Source organism: Pleurodeles waltl, chromosome 4_2 (assembly GCF_031143425.1).
Source record: "Pleurodeles waltl isolate 20211129_DDA chromosome 4_2, aPleWal1.hap1.20221129, whole genome shotgun sequence".
Lineage (NCBI taxonomy): Eukaryota > Metazoa > Chordata > Amphibia > Caudata > Salamandridae > Pleurodeles > Pleurodeles waltl.
Genome location: NC_090443.1, coordinates 988,227,638 through 988,246,580, shown reverse-complemented (window position 1 = coordinate 988,246,580; position 18,943 = coordinate 988,227,638). Strand labels below are relative to the sequence as shown.

General features: G+C 43.7%; 2 protein-coding genes across 7 annotated transcripts in view; one reads left to right on the top strand and one right to left on the bottom strand.

The window, feature by feature from the left end:
- The window catches only part of LOC138293569 (coiled-coil domain-containing protein 159-like), a 130,293-nt gene extending 117,709 nt beyond the window's left edge, over positions 1 to 12,584 (top strand). For 3 of the 6 annotated variants that reach the window (XM_069232836.1, XM_069232839.1, XM_069232840.1), the window contains 3 exons: positions 1,768 to 1,856; positions 4,352 to 4,495; positions 11,869 to 12,167. In XM_069232836.1, the coding sequence (XP_069088937.1) occupies positions 1,768 to 1,856; positions 4,352 to 4,495; positions 11,869 to 12,029 (394 nt within the window). In that variant the 3' untranslated portion in view covers positions 12,030 to 12,167. Of the gene's footprint in view, positions 1 to 1,767; positions 1,857 to 4,351; positions 4,496 to 11,868 lie in introns of all 6 variants that reach the window. The other 3 variants (XM_069232835.1, XM_069232838.1, XM_069232837.1) reach the window with 2 other exon arrangements.
- LOC138293570 (glutamate--tRNA ligase-like) overlaps positions 12,509 to 18,943 on the bottom strand; it is a 178,023-nt gene continuing 171,588 nt past the window's right edge. Inside the window, exon 5 of the mRNA XM_069232841.1 lies at positions 12,509 to 18,692. Coding sequence (XP_069088942.1) covers positions 18,648 to 18,692 — 45 coding nt within the window. The 3' untranslated portion in view covers positions 12,509 to 18,647. The remainder of the gene's footprint in view (positions 18,693 to 18,943) is intronic.

The window sequence follows — 18,943 nt, the reverse complement described above, 5'->3', positions numbered from 1 at the left end:
TTCCCCCAATGTTTAAAACACGGATCTACTCCCCAAACGGCATTCATTCTTTGTCATTCTGTTCGATCTTCTAGGATGGCTAGCGGTTATACTTCTCAATATTGCCACTTAATTTACAGTTCTTCAGATTTATCATTTTATCTGTAGTAAGAGGTTCATCTCTCACTTCAGTGCCGCGTTGTTGTAAGGATTGGTTATCTAGTTCAGGTGATGATTCAGGACCTGGGATCTTCCCAGTGACTAGCACTGTAGTGTGGTCAGTTTTACGTATATTTTGCGCATTAGCTTCAGGCCTTAGGCCTCTGTGCACTTTGCCCTAAATATATTTTATTCATTTGCTAACAGCTTAGAGCCTCTGTGCACTTTGCTCTAAATGCTTTCTATTAGGCTTCGTACTGTTATTTTACAGAATAGCCAGTTCTACGGTGTTGTTTTTTATTCATATCACACTGTTTTGCCTACTTCAGCACTGGAGTTCTTCATAACATATTCACTCTGTGCTTTAGTCAAGGATACAGTCTGGTACATTGCCGATAGACGTGGTAGGAGTCTAGACTTGCCATTCCTGCGTAGGAACATTTTGTGATCACGATGACATGTTAGTTATAAAATCACTTCCTTGTCCCAATACATGGCAGAGGGAGATTCCGACCAGGGAACCACAACTAGACGCTGACTGCCTCGTTGCAGATGCTGAACCAGATCACAGGCCTTTGCTCAGGTATGAGTGTGTCCGTCTCCCTAGTGATACAGAAAGGCAAGCTGAAAGCTTAACATGCTGTGCTCTAAATAGAACAAGCAGAGGGAGAGTAGAAACGGTTAGGAATTATGATAGCTTTATTTCTATGTTTTACTCTCCTGGTTACTATATCAATCCTACTATGTTGTATTGTTCTGGTTATTGCGGCTCACGCCTTAATATCTAAAATACAGTCGTTTTATTAAAACATTATATAAAACTTATACTGTCTTTGTCATTTGTATATGAGACCATATAGTGAATGAGAGAGTTGGTTTGGATCTGAGTGACCACGACTTCCCTGAGAAGTTCCAAAGATGTCATGCGCTCGGCTGCCCAATCATTTCTTCCCCGTGGGAGAAATGAGGCACTGCTAGTTAGCCGGAGCAACAACCGGATTTAGGGTGACAGAGTTCCTTACACGTGGGTCAGACTCAGTCCCCCACACCGTTATCGATCCTGCTGCCTAGAAATCCAGTAGTCTCATTTAGGATAATGAGAGCCCACGCGACAGCACAATAAAGGTCCCTGGTAGGTTTACTTAGTTATAACTCTACCTTCAGGCTCCTGCCTGGAAGGTTCTTCCTGGGAGGAGCTGGTCCCGGAATCGTCCACAAGCTCAGTCCCTGTTTGCTGCTTTTCTCAGCTACCTCCAGCTCCAGCTTTTTTCAGTCAGACTTAAACAAATGTAACATCATCAGTTACTCAGTTCGTGATGTTCCTAAAACATTCTTTCTCTGAGCAGGCGTGTGCAAACACGCACTCCATCTCGCACACACACCGAGCCATTAGGACTACAGGCGAAAAATGTTTACACTAAGGCACACTATGTCAATGCAAAGAAAAATCCTCAGAATACACAACACAATCATGTTCAGTCCGGTTGTACTCATTGTCCTGTCTACTCTGCACCTCCTTTGCATATGCAATCCACAGCTAGTGCCTCTTAGGAGCTACACCTGCTCTGAGCAGAAATCCTGTAGTGCAACAGACAATGAAGAAACTAACACATTTCATTTAATCCGCAGGATCACAATATCTAACATCAAAGATGAAATAGAGAAACTTCACGCAAAAGGCAACCTGCGTCTCCCACCCACCAGGAAGGAGAGAAGCCGTGAGTACGAGCAGTGCACACTTAATCTGTTGTGAACGCCAGTCGTGCCAGCGATCACTCACTCCATTATTATACTTGCACATGGTTCTCATCTTTCTAGTACTGTGTTAACAAACATAGAATTGTTACTCACTTGGGTATCAATCACATGGTATGCTTGTTTGGTGGACCGAGGTTAAGTCACAAACATTTAAGGTAGTGACAGGCAGAAGTAGTAATACAAACCATCACACTTTGTCACATGGTTTAATCCAAACACATGCAATTGGTACTTGTGGTTGTGACACACCGGTAATAGGTCAAGTGAAAGGTGTGTATGTACACGTGTTTCAAATGATCATACAACAGCGAGAACCTAACTATTGAAAAGTCAAGATAAAGCAAATGCAGCGCTGTCAACAGCGTTTCAACACTTTGGGTGAATCAGCGGGTCATCATCAGGATATGAATAAATAAGATTACTGTAAGAATGATAACTGAGTGAACCACTGTTCTGTACTGTGTATTACCATTATCTGGCTACTATGTTACCAAAAACATTGTCTACCACAAATTGGCTTACATATGTAGATATCTCTTAAAATGCTTTACATAGATGCGCTCAGTTTGACTTAACACATTCACCTCACGTTGAACGCTCATTCACCTCTTTACTAGCACCTCTTCGCAAGCCGGATCAGGCACTGGTCTGTGATAGAAAGCCGGAACTGTGTGGGATGTCACTCTTGAGTATTGAAAGCACTGCACTACAAATCAAAGGGCAGATGCCAATAACATCAGGAAGGATCGCACTGAAATATTTTAGCAAGACAGCTTATGGCCCATTGTACTCAAGCAGACTTGTTGTCTTTTCATTGTTATTCTGCGGGCACTCGAAAAATGGTGGCGAATGTTTTTGGGTGAAAGATAGCAGTCCTGGTGTGTGCTAATACTGAACTGTTATTTAGAGTTTAATGCTTCACACTCAGTTTACTCGAATTGTGATCATATTAGTGACTAATTTTAAATTACTAACATTTGATTGGAAATCAGTAAGCATGGAGGAACAGAAAGTGAGTATGCAGGTTTCTTTAAATACCTATCTGTTCCACACTGACCCCCTATATTAGTGCACCGGGTGGACTCACACTTAATACTAGTCAGAGTCAGTATACCTATAATGGCACAGTCACAAAACACAAACTGGCTGTAAATTAATAAATGCAGTGACTGGTTATGTGTGAAATAAGGCGCGTTGGCTTAAGTGATTATTATTACACCTGGTATAGATATCCAATGTCCTGCTGGGTGTGAAGTAGCAGATGCCTTAACAGATGGTACAAACAATGGCTGTTAATGAACATATACTAAAGTGAGTGAAACTGAAACAGTGGCTACTATTGAGTAATGGAATATAACAGCTGCATGTCCTTAAGTGCATTTGAAAAGCTCAAAAGGGTCTCCGGAGGGACTGGAGACCCTCCTGCGTTAGAGACCCTCCAGCTTGGTCATTTGCAGCCCTTCGTTGAGTTCCTTCTTACTTTAAGTACAGGATTGTGGGACCAGTAGGCCACGCCGTCCACACATCAAGAGACTAGCTTATCTGGGCATCCGCCCTCTCCAGGGCACAGGGATTCATTGCGTCTCGTCCCATAGGACTGGTACCCTTCCTGAAGAGGAAGTAGAGAAGAGTATCACATTTGGTAATTACCACTGTGGTGCTTATCAAATGAGTACTTTAAATCGTATTAGTTATAAACTTCAATTCAGTCCTTCTTGTACATCAAACATTGCTTGCAGCACTAGTTTAATTATAGTGGGAGATAATGATTACATCTCATTTCTAGGGCTATTAAATTCATAGGGCCCGATTTAAGAAAGGTGGCGCTGCACACAGTGCAGCACCACTTTCCTTGAGCCCATTCACCTCTCTCTAATACCACGTGTGCGCTGTATCTGAGATGCAGCGCACCATGGCGGTAGTAAGGGGAACTAGCGTCAAAATTGTTGATGCTAGTTCATAGCTTTGCAAGATTAGTGTAAAAAAATTTACGCCAATCCTGCAAAGCCTATTGAGGCTCATTGAAAACAATGTCATGCTCCCTTTTAACGCCTGCAGAGTAGGCATTAAAAGTGCCAAAATAAATGATGCAAAGAAATCTTTTAGATTTCTATGCACCATTTTTTGGCCTCCTTTCGGGGGAACACTCCCTTTGCATCCCTGGCGCAGGCAAAATGTAGCGCAAAGGGTTACAAAATGGCTCAATGCATGCATTGCGTCACATTGTAAATTTGGCGTGGCAATTTTGGCCTTGTTGGGCCACATTAGCGTAAAAATAAATTATGCTAATATGGCGCAAGGAGGCACTAGGGGCTCTTAAATCAGCCCCATAGAGTGATACTGTAACTTATGACATGGTTTGTCATGTATATACATCGTACACCACTGAGAGCAGAGTTTAACTATAGGGAGTACCAGGCCAAAATCTACTTCTCACCCCTTTGAATTCCTTCAGGTCGAGTCAAGACAGCCCCAAGTAAGAAATCCACAGTGAGTTCCTCGGGGGAGGACGACTCGGACCCTGAACTCAGCTTTGGGGATATCAGCTCCGAAGAGGTCTCGTCGCCCCTGGACATAGGAACAGGCGGTAGAAAACACAGTAAGTGTTCCTCATTTTGTCAGAGGAGTGCCACCAACGACGACGAGTCTGTGTTCTGTGTGATAACAATTTCCTCTTCCTCTGGGTCCGAGGAGAGGGAGATTGTGGTTGCTGGAGGCAGACATTTAGCTGCCTCACCAGGTCTGTTTGTTGTTTTACAGATATCCCAATATATCCATGCCAAGGTTCCACAAATGAATGTAATATTTCTGACTCGCTCACTCATTTCTTGGCCGATGTTGGTCTTCGGATCACTCCTTATGGCGTGTTCCTCTGAAATGTCTGGCGCCATATTGTGATCCCATTTTCTGCGCTTCACTAGAGCCAGATCAGGATCCCTTTTACAGTGCTGTCGCGGAAGGGGTCTGTGCAGTGGGAGGCCTCTTGTTTTGCTCAGCAGGCATTCATTTCAGCTCAACGGGAACATATTACTCATCACTTAATTTTTAAAGCCAGAGACCCCAATACTTAGCCTACACATAATATAAATAAAAATGTACATATTTTTATTGGATATTTGCATGTAACATTTCCTCTTCAGTAAATACCATAACATTGACACATTCCTGCCAGGAGCTACCAAACATTTGAAAATGTGCCTCTGTCACTTCTGTGTTAATAATGTTGCATAAAAAACATCCACATACCAAACCTCTGACCCTCTACACACATGGAATTAGAAGCACAAACATACACACAATCAGAGGCGCACTTGGACCCAGATTTAATAAAAATGTATGCAATGCAGCGAGGTGTAACTTCCTGCGGTGTGTTGAATGAAAGGGAGAGAGCAGAAATGTGCCATATTTAGAAAGATATGGGCCACCTCTCCTCTCTACTTGAGCGCCAACACGTGTGGAAGCCTAGCGCCAACATGGGAACCTTTGCTACGTGCTGCAAGGGTGCCTGCATTGCAGTCAAGATAGTTTTTGTGCAGGAACGGATACCTTCCTGCACAAAAAACAATCCTTAGAAGCATATTCCTCTGTGTGTTGCAGCAGAAAGCAGCACGCACACAAAGAGGAAGTAACAAGGTGAAATATAGCAATTTCTCACGCCTACTCCGGTTAGGTGCACCATTTTGGAGCTAACCCAGGTTTACTGATGTAGGAAGTTGGCTCTGTATGTACTATTTCAAAGTAAGAAATAGCATGCACAAATTCCAAGGGTTCCCCTTAGAGGTAAGATAGTGGCAAAAAGAGATAATTCTAATGCTCTATTTTGTGGTAGTGTAGTCGAGCAGTAGGCTTATCAGAGGGTAGTGTTAAGCATTTGTTGTACACACACAGGCAATAAATGAGGAACACACACTCGGAGACAATTCCAGGCCAATAGGTTTTTGTATAGAAAAATATATTTTCTTAGTTTATTTTAAGAACCACAGGTTCAAGATTTACAAGTAATGCTATAAATGAAAGGTACTTCACTTAGGAACTTTAGGAACTTTGAATTAGCAAAATAGCATATACAGTGTTCACATAAATGACATATAGCTAGACAGTGCAATTTTCAACAGTTCCTGGGGGAGGTAAGTGTTTGCAGGTACGTAAACCACCTACGGGGTTCAAGTTTGGGTCCAAGGTAGCCCACCGTTGGGGGTTCAGAGCAACCCCAAAGTTACCACACCAGCAGCTCAGGGCCGGTCAGGTGCAGAGGTCAAAATGGTGCCCAAAACGCATAGGCTTCGATGGAGAAGGGGGTGCCCCGGTTCCAGTCTGCCAGCAGGTAAGTACCCGCGTCTTCGGAGGGCAGACCAGGGGGGTTTTGTAGGGCACCGGGGGGGACACAAGTCAGCACAAAAAGTACACCCTCAGCGGCACGGGGGCGGCCGGGTGCAGTGTGCAAACAGGCGTCGGGTTCGCAATAGGTTTCAATGGGAGAACAAGGGGTCTCTTCAGCGATGCAGGCAGGCAAGGGGGGGGCTCCTTGGGGTAGCCACCACCTGGGCAAGGGAGAGGGCCACCTGGGGGTCGCTCCTGCACTGGAGGTCGGATCCTTCAGGTCCTGGGGGCTGCGGGTACAGTGTCTTCACCAGGCATCGGGTCTTTGAAGCAGGCAGTCGCGGTCAGGGGGAGCCTCCGTATTCCCTCTGCAGGCGTTGCTGTGAGGCTCAGGGGGGTCAACTCTGGCTACTCACGGTTTCGTAGTCGCCGGGGAGTCCTCCCTGTGGTGTTTGTTCTCCACAAGTCGAGCCGGGGGCGTTGGCTGCAGATTGCAAAGTCTCACGCTTCCGGCGGGAAAAGTGTGTTGTTTCAAAGTTGCTTCTTTGTTGCAAAGTTGCAGTCTTTGGGGAACAGAGCCGCTGTCCTCAGGAGTTCTTGGTCCTTCTAGATGCAGGGTAGTCCTCTGAGGCTTCAGAGGTTGCTGGACCCTGGGAACGTGTCGCTGGAGCAGTGTCACAGAATGACACAACCATTGGTCTGATGTGATTTCCTTCCAGCAGCAAAGGCTATTGTGCAGTCTCCTAACAGATGTATGATCAGGGTGGAGTCCTCCTTGATGGAGCCACATTTGTCCCCTTCTCCTGTTGCCTCTTTAGGTATCCCTTGTGTACCCTCTTACACCAGAAGGTGCGGTCTTTTGTATCATGAGGTGGGATCCAAGGAGGTGGCCTAGAGCCACCTATAGATTGCTTCCTGTGAAAGGACCCTTGTGTTTGGAAATGTCTGTGTTCTTCTTTATCTTCTCGTCAACCTGTGGCCTTAACAGATGTTCCCATTGAATGGCAGGTTGAGGAGATGGTGTTGAACTTCTGGCTTAAAGCCTGAAATGGGTAACCAAGCATGGCGTCGAGTGACAGTGCTGGAATTGACTCCCAGGGAAGCCATGTCCGCAGGGACAAGGGTGCAGTGGATGGTGGCATTGGAGATAGTTTTGCCGTCAGAAAGTATTTCTTTACCCCTCTTTCTGAACTCCTTAGTGAGATAGTTGAGTAACTCCTGCATCTTGTTCTAGTGTGCCCTGTAATAGTGGGCGAGGAAGCCCACGAAGTTAGTGGCAGCATCAAGCTTTTTCTGTCCTTGACGGATGGGGGAGCGTCACCCATGGCTTGAGTAGACAGTTGCTTGTGTGCCATATGAACCACAAAAGGATTCTGGTGGGATGTGACTCCAGATGTAGGCTGAATTGTTGGAAGAGGGATTCTTTTTCTTTGCAGCCGTTGGGTGTTACCACCCTGGCTTTTACTGGGTCTTTTAAGGTGTCTGAGGCTGATTTTAGCATGCCCTTTAGTATAGGCAGAAACTGTGTCCTGTTAGACAAGGGTAGGTTTTGTATAAGAACATAGCATTCCTCGTGGAGGACATGCATATCTACCTCGTGGAAGGTGGCTGCCCATTAGATCACCTTGTGGTAGGCCATGTTGTCATCTAGGGAAGAGGCCCTAATAATGTTGTTGTCCAGATCTGGGTCTCCTGGGTTGTCAATATCAGTTCCAAGGGTTGTCTGTGGGTCCTGGGTCAAAAGGGGCTTCTTAAGGGTCGGCAGGGCTGAAGAGTCTACCTAGCCCACTAGAGGAATGGGGAGATCCCTCTGATGAATGTGGTGGTGAAGGATAACGAGGTAAAGACAGTGGTGGAGGAGGCGGTGGAGCATACAGGGGAGAGCTGGTACCACAGTCTGTCCTTTTTAGGTTGAGCATAGCAGCGCGCTGAGTCGAGGCTTATGAAGGCTCTTTGGGCTTGACAGCCATGGAGGGCCAGTACCACTGGAGGGAGTTCTGTCAGTTTCAAGGCCTTTGGTTGCTGCCAGCAGGAGCCCACAGGTGACGTCTGTGATGCCTTCGATATCGGACCGGACACCTGATCCACTTGAGGGTGGCGCCCTGCTTCTTTGTGAGACCCTTTAGGTGATTTATGGAAAGTGGCGCTGCACCGAGTGCAGTATTTAAAATACGGCGCACCATGGCACGGGTAGGGGGCAATAGCTATTGATGTACTCTGCAGGAGTGGCACCAAAATATTGGCGATACTCCTTAGAGTACATAGAGCCCATTCTAATGAATTTGCACCAAAACGTTTAGCACCGGCCTGCACCATTTCTGTGGAATGGTGCAAGCCGGTGCAAAGGGTAGGCAAGCGTTAAAAAAAATAATTAAAAAATGACGTTAGTTGGGTAGGGCTGGCGTATGGAATAAGGGGGTTTTGCACCAAAAAAAATGACGTTAGGCAGGATACAGTAAAAAAAAAAAAAATACAAAAAAAAAAAATACAAAAAAAAAAAATAATGACTAACTTGCCTAGAGTCATTTTCTGACCCAAAGCCATCCATACCACATGACTCCTGTCTTAGAAAAGACAGAAGTCATGCCCACCATCCCAATGGCCAGCACAGGGGACCTGAGTCCCCTGGGCATGGCCATTGCACCCATTTCAAGGCCACCAATGGCACTTTATTAATAAAAAATGTTTAAAAAACTTACCTGGGATGGGGTCCCCCATCCTCTGCTGTCTCAGGTGGGGGTGTCCCTGGGGATGGCACCTGTGGGCTTATTCAATGGTGTTCCACCACGGAAATAGGCCCACAGTTCACCTAACGCCTCCCCTGACCCAGGCTTTAAAAAATGGTGCAAAGTAGGCTTTGCAACCATTTTTTTTTAACCCTCCTACCTCCCATGCGTGATTTTAGCACAGGGGATAAATGTGGCGCTAAGGTTACAGAGTCATTTTTTGCACGGGAACACCTACTTTTCATCTCATTGACACAAAGTAGGTTTGCACATCCAAAAAATGACAAACTCCATAAATTTGGGTCTAGCGCCGAAGTATAAATATGGAGTTAGTTTTGCATCGATATGCGTAGAAAAAAATTATGCTAAAAACAAGTATAAATATGTCCCTTAGTGTTCATCAGCACACATTACTTACACCCCTGGCAGAGGCCTTGTTTTTAGGACCATGGTCATGGGAGCCTCTCATTCTTCCTTCTAGTCTAAGCTACAGGAAAAGACTGCCTCAGAACAGGGGGACGGTTGGTGGGGCATAATACCTGAATGGTGGCCTGTTATCCAAAAAGGTCAGGAACGTCATTGAAGGATTGCTGTAGCATCTTCTGATGTGCCCAGCACCTCTCCTGTCGGTATCTGGCAATCTTCTTTGACCAAAAGGCAAGGCATGGTTCACATGGGGTGTTGACAGGGGCTCATTGGACCATGGGTACTTTGAGTGCCATTGGGGACAGTAGAAGAAAGCCATTCGGTTCTGTCACCCTGTATGCATTCTATGCATTCTTTGCAAAGAAGTTGTCAAAGAATAGAGGGCCCGTGGCCCCAAAGAGGGCCTGGTGCCCTAGCAATTGAGAGCCAGTTGACGGCAATCGGTCTCTGAAAGGTTTCAGTGAGAAGAGCTCAGTTGACAATACCCTTTCTCTAAATTTAGGTTTTGAATTTAATGGTGTAGGCCTGAAGGGAATGAGGAGAACACGTTGAGTCTCACCAAAATACGGACAAACTCGATGCCAGAAAAAGGCAATCTAACATACAGTTGTGCATTGCCAACTAAGGGTGGAGTCATAGTGCATCCTAAGACTCGGAAAATGTTTGCAGAAGGAAAACAACTTGCAGCTGTCCAAGTCCAACACTAGATGCAAGATTAGGCAGGGCATGTGTATCTACAACAGCACATACTACGAACTTAGGGGCATATTTATACTTTTTGGTGCAAAATTGCACTAACGCAGTTTTGCACCAAAATGTTTCGCACCAGCTTGCGCCATTTATGAGCACCAGGCGAGCGCCATATTTCTGAAATGGTGCAAGCTGGTGCAAAGGGTAGGCTAGCATAAAAAATAAAAAAAAGTTAGCTGGGTGGGGCTGGCGGTATGGGAGAAAGGGGTTTTGCACCAAAAAAATGACGTTAGGTTGGTTAGAGTAAAAAAAAGAAGACTCTAACCACCCTAGCGTCATTTTCTGACGCAAAACCATCCATACCACATGACTCCCGTCTTAGAAAAGGCAGGAGTCATGCCCACCACCCCAGTGGCCAGCACAGGGGACAAGTGTCCCCTGGGCATGGCCATTACACCCTGTGCCATGAAGAGGGCCCCAAGTTGGGCCCCTGATGGCACTTTAATTTAAAAAAAAAAAAATATATATATATATATATATATATATATATACACACACACACACACATACACTTACCTATACTCACTCTACTTACCTGGGATGGGGTCCACAATCCTCTGGTGTAGGCGGGGTGTTCCTGGGGCTTGAGAAGGGCACCTGTGGACCCATTCTATGGTGTTCAACCATGGAAATGGGTCCACAGGTCCCTTAACACCTGGTCTGACCCAGGCGTTAAATAATGGTGCAAAGCAGCCTTTGCACCATTATTAGGCCCTCCTCCCACATGTGTGTCATTTTAGCACGGGGATGAATATGGGGCTGAGGGGTTAGCACCATTTTTTAGATGGGAAACGCCTACCTTGCATCTCATTGATGCAAGGTTGGTTCACGCATCTAAAAAATGGTGCAAATTCCAATATTTTGACGTTAGACGGTTCTAAAGTCAAAATATAAATATGGAGTTTGTTTTTTTGTTACGCAAATTCGGTGCAAAACTAACAAAAAAAAGACAAATTCGGCGCAAATAGGGTATAAATATGCCCATTGGTGTGAGGGTAACTCGCATAATTTGGTATTGCGTAATGACCTAAGAATTCAGCGAGACTATGTTTGAAGTACGTCAGAAGAGAATTTTAGCGCTTTTTTTTGTGCAAAAATGCCCCCTTGCGTCCAAAATGGATGCTGTAAGAAACATCGTTAAATGCAACAGAACACAAATGGCGAGTAGCCGCTTACTAAATATACTTTTACAGTGGTATTTCCCCCCCAAATTACTCTTAATGGTGAAAGCAGGAGTAATTGCATAATTATCAGTAATTTCACATCACACAGTAACATGGAATTGCCAAAATGACTCCGGTGTAATAAAAAATTCTGCTTCGGTCTACTGCAAACATCTATTCCAATGTGTGTTAGTTGGCCTGTAGCATACCCTGACTGGGGAACCAAATCTTTCATCCTTTTGCCATCGTGGGGCCTGGTTGTCAGGGATAAGGAGGATCTTGTGTGGCAAAAGTGAAGGAATTAAGCTAAGACATGAGGGAGGCAATGTTTGCAAGAATGAGGGGAAGATGCTTGGGTGAAGTCATCCATGCTCACTCTCCTGGAAGGGGTGGGGGGGGGGGGGTCCAGCATCAAACACTATTGCAGTGATTTAGGATGGGCAGTGCATATTTATTTTATATTAACAATGATCGAGATTCAGGGTGCGGAGAAGAAAGCTGCATCATGTGCCCCATTAAAAAGTAACACACGCTTTTCACACTGCGCTATCTGCATTTGTAGTCATTTACCTACTTTGCCTTTTTAGGTTTTCAACTGACATCAAGAACCAGTTCAGACCTGGAAACTGGAACCCGACGGGACCTCGACAGTGACCTGGATGATTACGACTTAGACGGGAGAGACCTCAGCAATGATCTGGAAAGACTTTCCCATGGTGCACCTGAACTCAGCTTCAGCGACCTTTAATACCAGAGATGGGGACCGAGAAGCAATGTTTTCAGAACAGGTGTTTGTGGTGTGCACTCTCTGCACTTTCTTTAACACTTTTTGCAGGATGTTGATGAGTTCTCTGGGCATACCAAATACCTGGTAATCCAGGAAGCTGTACTTTGGAGCTCTTGGGATGCTCTGTTCTGGAGTGAGGATTGATAGTCTTGTTTCCGGAAGGGATGGAATGCTCTCCAAAGTAATTACCAGTGGATACGATTGACTTGGGTATTTTCACCGATCACCGTTTGGCTGTCTGAAGAAATCCCATGTTTGTCAAATCAACAGACTTTGCTTGTATTTTGCAGGCCTGTGATTCTTACCTTGGAAAAACGCTGAACGTGACAAGCGGTGTTAGACAACCTTGAGACAGTGTTTTTTCTCGAATCCAACACACCCATCATGATGTATAAAAACACAATGTCAACTAAGCCACAGGAATTACCACACAAGCAATATTGAGGGGGAAAATAAAGCTTTATTTCCAACATGTAAGAAAAGTAGCCAAAGTCATTAAAATGTCAATACTATGAACCCTACTTGAACTTACATCTCTTTAGGATGAATGACAAACACCCTGTAGAAGGTAAAACACCTAGTGCAAAAGGCCTCTCTTAGGCACGAGGAAAATATCACAATAACATGGAGGCACTGTCTTCCACTCAAACTATACACAAAAGGTTAAAGCTTTTTTTATTTAAAAGAAATGCTATTGCATAAAAAAATTAAACTGGTTTTGAATGTAAGTGTTCTGTGCATGAACCTAAAGTATGAACCAAAATAATTAAAAAATATATATTTTAGTCTAACAAAACACTGGCTGTGGGGCTCCATATAAGGTGTGCATTGCTGGATTGGATACCGAAATGAGCTCTGGCAAACATTCCAATCAGCCACAAAGCTAGAGGTCATGATTAGAGTAGGACCATAGGGGTATGGCTCGGTCTTGGCAGCAGCTCTCGAGTCAGCAGCCTACTGGGGAGATGCCAGAGTGGCAGAAAGCTCCGTTCAGCTGTTCGTACAAGGTCATTTTACACAAAATTCCGCCCAAATGGTCTTTTCTTTACTTATCATTTATCCGATTATATTTGTCCTTGCTTTGTTTGTGCCTCAGTAACATATTGTGTCCTGTATTTGAATACCTTTGTCTTGTTTTTTTCTCCATTCAAAGTGCAAATTGAAGGTGCTGGGGCATGATGGTAGTAGTACTCTGCACTTGAACAGCAGAGACTCATTCATCAAATGGGGCCCCTTTTACCTCGAGGAATCCTACAAAGGTATTGTAACAGGCCTTGGTCCTTCCCCTAAATTGTGTGGCCTACCAGTCGCCTGTGGATCAAGAACCCCACTTCCACCTATACACCTGAAAACCAGGCATTATCCCTGCTCACACTTGCCAAAACAGGGCCAAAGCTTCCATGACCTGGGGTAAACACCAAAAGTGCCAGTCTGCAAATCCTGTCACTGTTGCACCAGTTTGGCCACCTCTGCCAGAAAAAAGTCCACTACACCTGTTGCCAGAATTCCAGGCCACACACACACACACACTAGCCTGCCTGCAATTCAGACAGGATGGACTTAGCCGCCATCCAGTAAAGAGTGTGCATTTAGACATCATTTATTACAACATTTGCCTATAAAGAAAACGGTCTAAATGTTCCCTGCGAAAAAGGTGCATTAGTACAAGCCCAACACACAAATCAAATACAAACGGCACACCTCAAGGGACACTGTAATGGAAGAGCACAATACCTAAAACAACACAACATCTCTTCATAGGTTAAAAAGGAAACAAGCAAAGTGAACTGTGTAGGGGTCAAAAATGCAAAATTGGCCTACTAAATAATAATTTTAAAAAACTTGTCTGTGCAGTTCAGACTTAAGAAGTGCTCACTATATACAGTACACATTGCTTTCTTTTTTTATAACAATGAAAAAGTTTTGATAGGCATTAAGAAATGGGTTGCCCTTTTTTGATTAATTAGGTCTATGAACGTTTTGACATCTTGCGTGCACTAAGTGCATATTTCAGAAAAATACGCCAAAAGAAGACAGATAACTTGTTACTGTTTTCCAATGAATTTCTCTTTTTCAAAACCTAATCTTAGGTCCTGCCTCTGAGTCCTGGTTTAGTTTTTTGAGTTTATTGCGCAACAGGTCAAGATTGGTGTTTACTTCCACCCTTCATATGATCTTTAACAGCAAGCCCTACCCTGTGGTCCACGGACTTCGGAGGGTCTGTGTTTATTTAGAAAACGAAATAATATTTGCAGAGTAATAAAGTATATACATAAAAATAAGCAAAATGTAAAACTTTAAACTGCTCAGTAAATGTAAGGGAGTCTGAAATCAGAGGCTAATAATTAAATTGGTATCCTTAGATTAATGGCAGCAGCACAGATACAGCAAACAGTAGTATAACTGGTTGGTGCCTCAAATGATGCACTAATTATGTTGCAAACAGAGAAGATGCATTAAAATAAAATAAAAAAGACTAAGCAATATGCTATGAACAAGCATATCAGTTTGGCTTTTAAAAATAAAACATTTTGAATAGCTCCAACCTTTCCATTGACATTTTCAGCTTTGTACATTGTTTTGCTTGTGAATTAAATTGAATATTGATCAAAAGGTTAAGAACAGCTGATCTCCATAAAAGGATGTGTAATATTTTTCTACTGATAGATACCTGAAGCATCTTAATGATTGCAAACACATTTTGTGGAAATTCTGTGACATGAAACAAAAAATAGAAGTGTGAACTTTTCATGTACTTAGATCAAGTTATCAGCAGATGGTAGTGAATCAGAAAGGAAAGTAGATATATTTCCCCCAAATGATTTTACATTATAAAACATGTTAAGAGAGTATTATAGTGAGAGTGCTAAGGCTGGAATCTGAAAGTACAGACCTGGTGCATGTGTGCTGTAAAGCTGATATGTCTAGAAAGCTTTAGGGTGGACTCTGAGCATGTTCTGATTTTGATTCTCACAAGAGTCTAAATGTACCGTTCCTCACACCAGGGACTGCTGCATAAAGAATTGCGGTGTTGCACTGCATAAAAATGGAGAAAATATTGCAGCATCAGACTTACTAAATTGACCGCCTGTGATCTCATCTGTGGCATCTGCGCTAAATTTGGCTATTCTGCTCACCCTGATGCTATTGGGCAAAGGTGAGCCAACAGTGTCTATCGAGAGATTTGTACTTGATGCCCAACTTCCTGTCCAAATTCCTCTATGTAGACAACAGCACAAGGATTAGACCTGTACCAAAATGCACCAGCCTGCTCCTAACACGATCCTTTGCATATATTAGCAGGGAGGTGGCACAAAAAGGATAGGCTTCTGCACAAGGATCAACTTTCAGCACAAAATGGGATATGCTTAGAAAAAGTTTAACCTTTCAACTGCTGTTATTTGTACCACTTTGCGTCACACAAGTACACATATTTAGTAAATCAGAATCTACATCTTCATGGCAGAACCTATATAGACCATTGTCTTGCTTCTACTATAACTACTGGAGCAAAACGTGCGTGGGCCGCACTCTTGTGAAATCACTGAAACAGGAATTAAGAAGTCCTAGTAACAAACAAGTGCACCCAGTGTGTGAGTCAGTGGAGGGAGGAACATTCCTACTCTGTTGGGTCAGAGCCTTGTATCTTGTGACTGATGGACTAAGGCACTTCTGGATTGCCGAGCCTCAGAAATTGGCCCTAAATCTGCAACATGCTCAAACAGGTATCAGATTCAAGACCTACCTTCTGCTGAAGTGCTACCCAAGGTCTAATTTTATGCGCAATGTGTTCTTCTGGGATAAACTTAAACTGTGGCCAAATACTAAGACAGTCAAAGACGTCTTCACTCATGGCAACTTCTGCCAAATTCTAGATCGCAACACAATCAACAAGCATTGCAAAGGCAATGGGTCTGGGTCTAGCAGGCGTGCCCAAATGTGCATTTAGTGCATTTGACAGATGCTAGCAATGAGGAGACAAAACGGAGCAATGGAGAGAGATGTAAAATAGTCCCTTATGAATAGCAGTGCATGCATTCCATTAGAGGCAGAAAGATACCCCTCAAACAGCCAATAACACGAGGTAAGCTGCTCTGACTGAAAGTGTAAAGCCAATGGTCTAAGAGGCTTTTTAAAAAGTCAATGATTGAAAGGGGTGGACCAAAACCCTATAGTATGTATATTAGCACCAACTTCTGTGCTGTGAAACAGACTAAATAAAAGGAGAGGAGTTGTGTCTAACCAGCGAAGTGACAGAACCCATTTCAAGTAAGATGAGATTTCACAGGCAGCATCAGACAAATGAAACTGTGCCTGAGTGGTATGCAAAAATGTTTGATATTAGATTTTTTGGCTTTTGAATGAGGCAGTGGCAAATGTTTGTTCTCTACAAATTTGTTGTAAACATTATCTAAAACATATATTTTGGTTGAGATGTGGGGGTGAGAGACTCATAGAACCTATGGATTAACATATCATTAGAAACTTGCCTGGAGAGAGGAAGGCAATGTTCAAAACGTACGTAAGTGATTGGAAGTTCCATGACACCTATGGAGAGGGCTCCGTATAATCACTGTTCCACTTCAAGGCAAGCTTTGGGCCGTCGGTGGCACAAACAGTAGGGCAAATAAGGCAACAAAGTATGCATCCAACCAACTCACTGATGCAGTCTGTCACACAGCCCGTATGAGATAGAGGAAGCGAAGGCCTGGACATCCACACCAGATGGCCAAATCAGCCATGAGGAGTGACGCCTGGTAGGTGGGTTCATGGAGCATACAGTACACAGTAGGTAACCACCTGTCCTAATCTAAAACAGTCGTAGGTTCTTTGGCTTGGCTGTGACCATTATATGTAGCCCTTTTCCGACTCTTCTTGTAATCGTGGCCACTGTATTTTCATAGGTGCTCAATGCACCTCTTAAAACCTACTTGTTAACAAATATCCCTGAATTTATTTTGAAAAGTTTATTTTTGTCAGCCTGCTGCTTCTGATGTGTAGTTTTCTGTGTGTTTGGGTGGGTAGAGGAGAAAGCTGTGATCGACCCTGTAAGTTATCGGATAGTTTTTGGTAAGAATTCTGAAATTCAGAGCAAAATGAAGTTTGTACTTTAAGTAAAATTACTATCAAGAAAAGCTCAGACAGGTGTGTGGCATTTACACAAAAAAGGAAAATTACATGAATCTTTGACCAAAGAGGTTAGGTAAGCTTTTGGATTCTAGTTGCTAACCCATCCTCTGCAGATGCTCCCTGCCTTTATTTCTTCTAATTTTCAAAGACAATTATTGATAAACTTAGTGAAGATGGCTGTTGTATGTCAGAAGTTTTGACCTGCTTCTCCCACAACACATTTCCCTCAATCAGTCCCCTTTGGGGGAGGGTGGGGTTGTGTGAATGGTATATACACCAAGGAATGTTGTCAGGTGTGCACAGTGTCAGTATGTTCAGAAACCCCCCAGCTCTTAAGTGCAGTTTGGCACCGACTTGGGCTTCCTTCATTCCCCACTACATTAATGGCCAGACTTGTAGTAATAAGTGATCACATTAAAGCTTTTTACATTGACTGGGGTGGGCAACATGGATGATGCTGGGGCTGCCAGCCAAACTACAGAAGATGGACAGGTTTGGGGACTGTTCCCTTTTCTCAGCAGAGGTTTGCCACAGAAAAGGATTAAAGCACAGTATTTATTCTGGCAGGGTTAAGAAATGGGCCCTACTGCAATTGAGCTGGTAAATTTACGAAGTGCTTCTGTTTGGGGCTTTTATTCTGCCACCTCTTCCTTGGTCTAAAATTCAAATGTTTGATGTCTTAGCTGACTTTGTGTTTGAAACTGAGTTTGCCACCTCTCGCTCACTCTTTAATTCAACTGTGTAATATCTTGGTTTAGAGCTGAATGTATCAAGCTTTGATTCCTCGACCTCCTGCTCGCTCTATAATTCAAAAGTGATGTCTTGGTTTTTTTAACTTGTGGTTCTGCAAACTCTTGCTCACTTTCTTAATGAAGTGTTTGATGTCTTAGGTTTGCAAGTGACCTGAAGCTCGTTTTGCGAGGCTCCAACTATAAGACGACTACCTCAACTCCCAGTGAGTTGTTAAACAAGCCAACTCAGTGCAGGCGGCTACAAAAGACAGAATCTAGATAAGATAATTGAATTAGTTCATTCACTTTAAATTAACCTTTCCAAAAACAAAACAAAAAATCCTCCTTGAGCAATAAGGTGCTCTGTGAACATTTTCAAACAGCAAACAAATAAACACAAACGATTTGACAAGTCATAAAACTTGCCTTACTTGATCGTTCAATGATTGTCACAAATTGCACTTTTTATTTTCCTTTAACCCATCCCCATTCCCTTTCACCCACTCGCGACCGAAACATATAAACAGACACCACTTGGATGTTTCGCACACACAGGGATATGAAGACAAGGCAAGAGTTAGGTCAGCTGTCTAAGAGATTTTGGCAGATCTCTCGCCGGTTCAAATGGTGCCAGGCCAGGAGGGTGAGTGCAGCGGTCAGCCTTGTGCAAAGGGGGCAGGGGTCCCCCACATGCGACATGATGTTCCAACCTCGTTCTCTAGTAACTGTAGAGGGAGAGTGGAGTGTCCTCCATCATATCGTCCTAATAAAAAGAAAACACAAAATTATGGCATTGAAGCCAGCACACTTATCAATGTAATCATAATCTCTGAGGTTTTCTGTAGTGGGCAGGGTTAGCAAAAATATTCACCAGTATGAACCGGAGCTGCCGGTTTCAGCCTTTTGCTGGTGGAATGGAATTCATCTGCTTTCTGCAAATTAATTTTGTACTGTCAGAACTGGTGTTCAATCTGCCTGTAATGATAGACTTCGTAAAGCCACGTGACTCCTTGG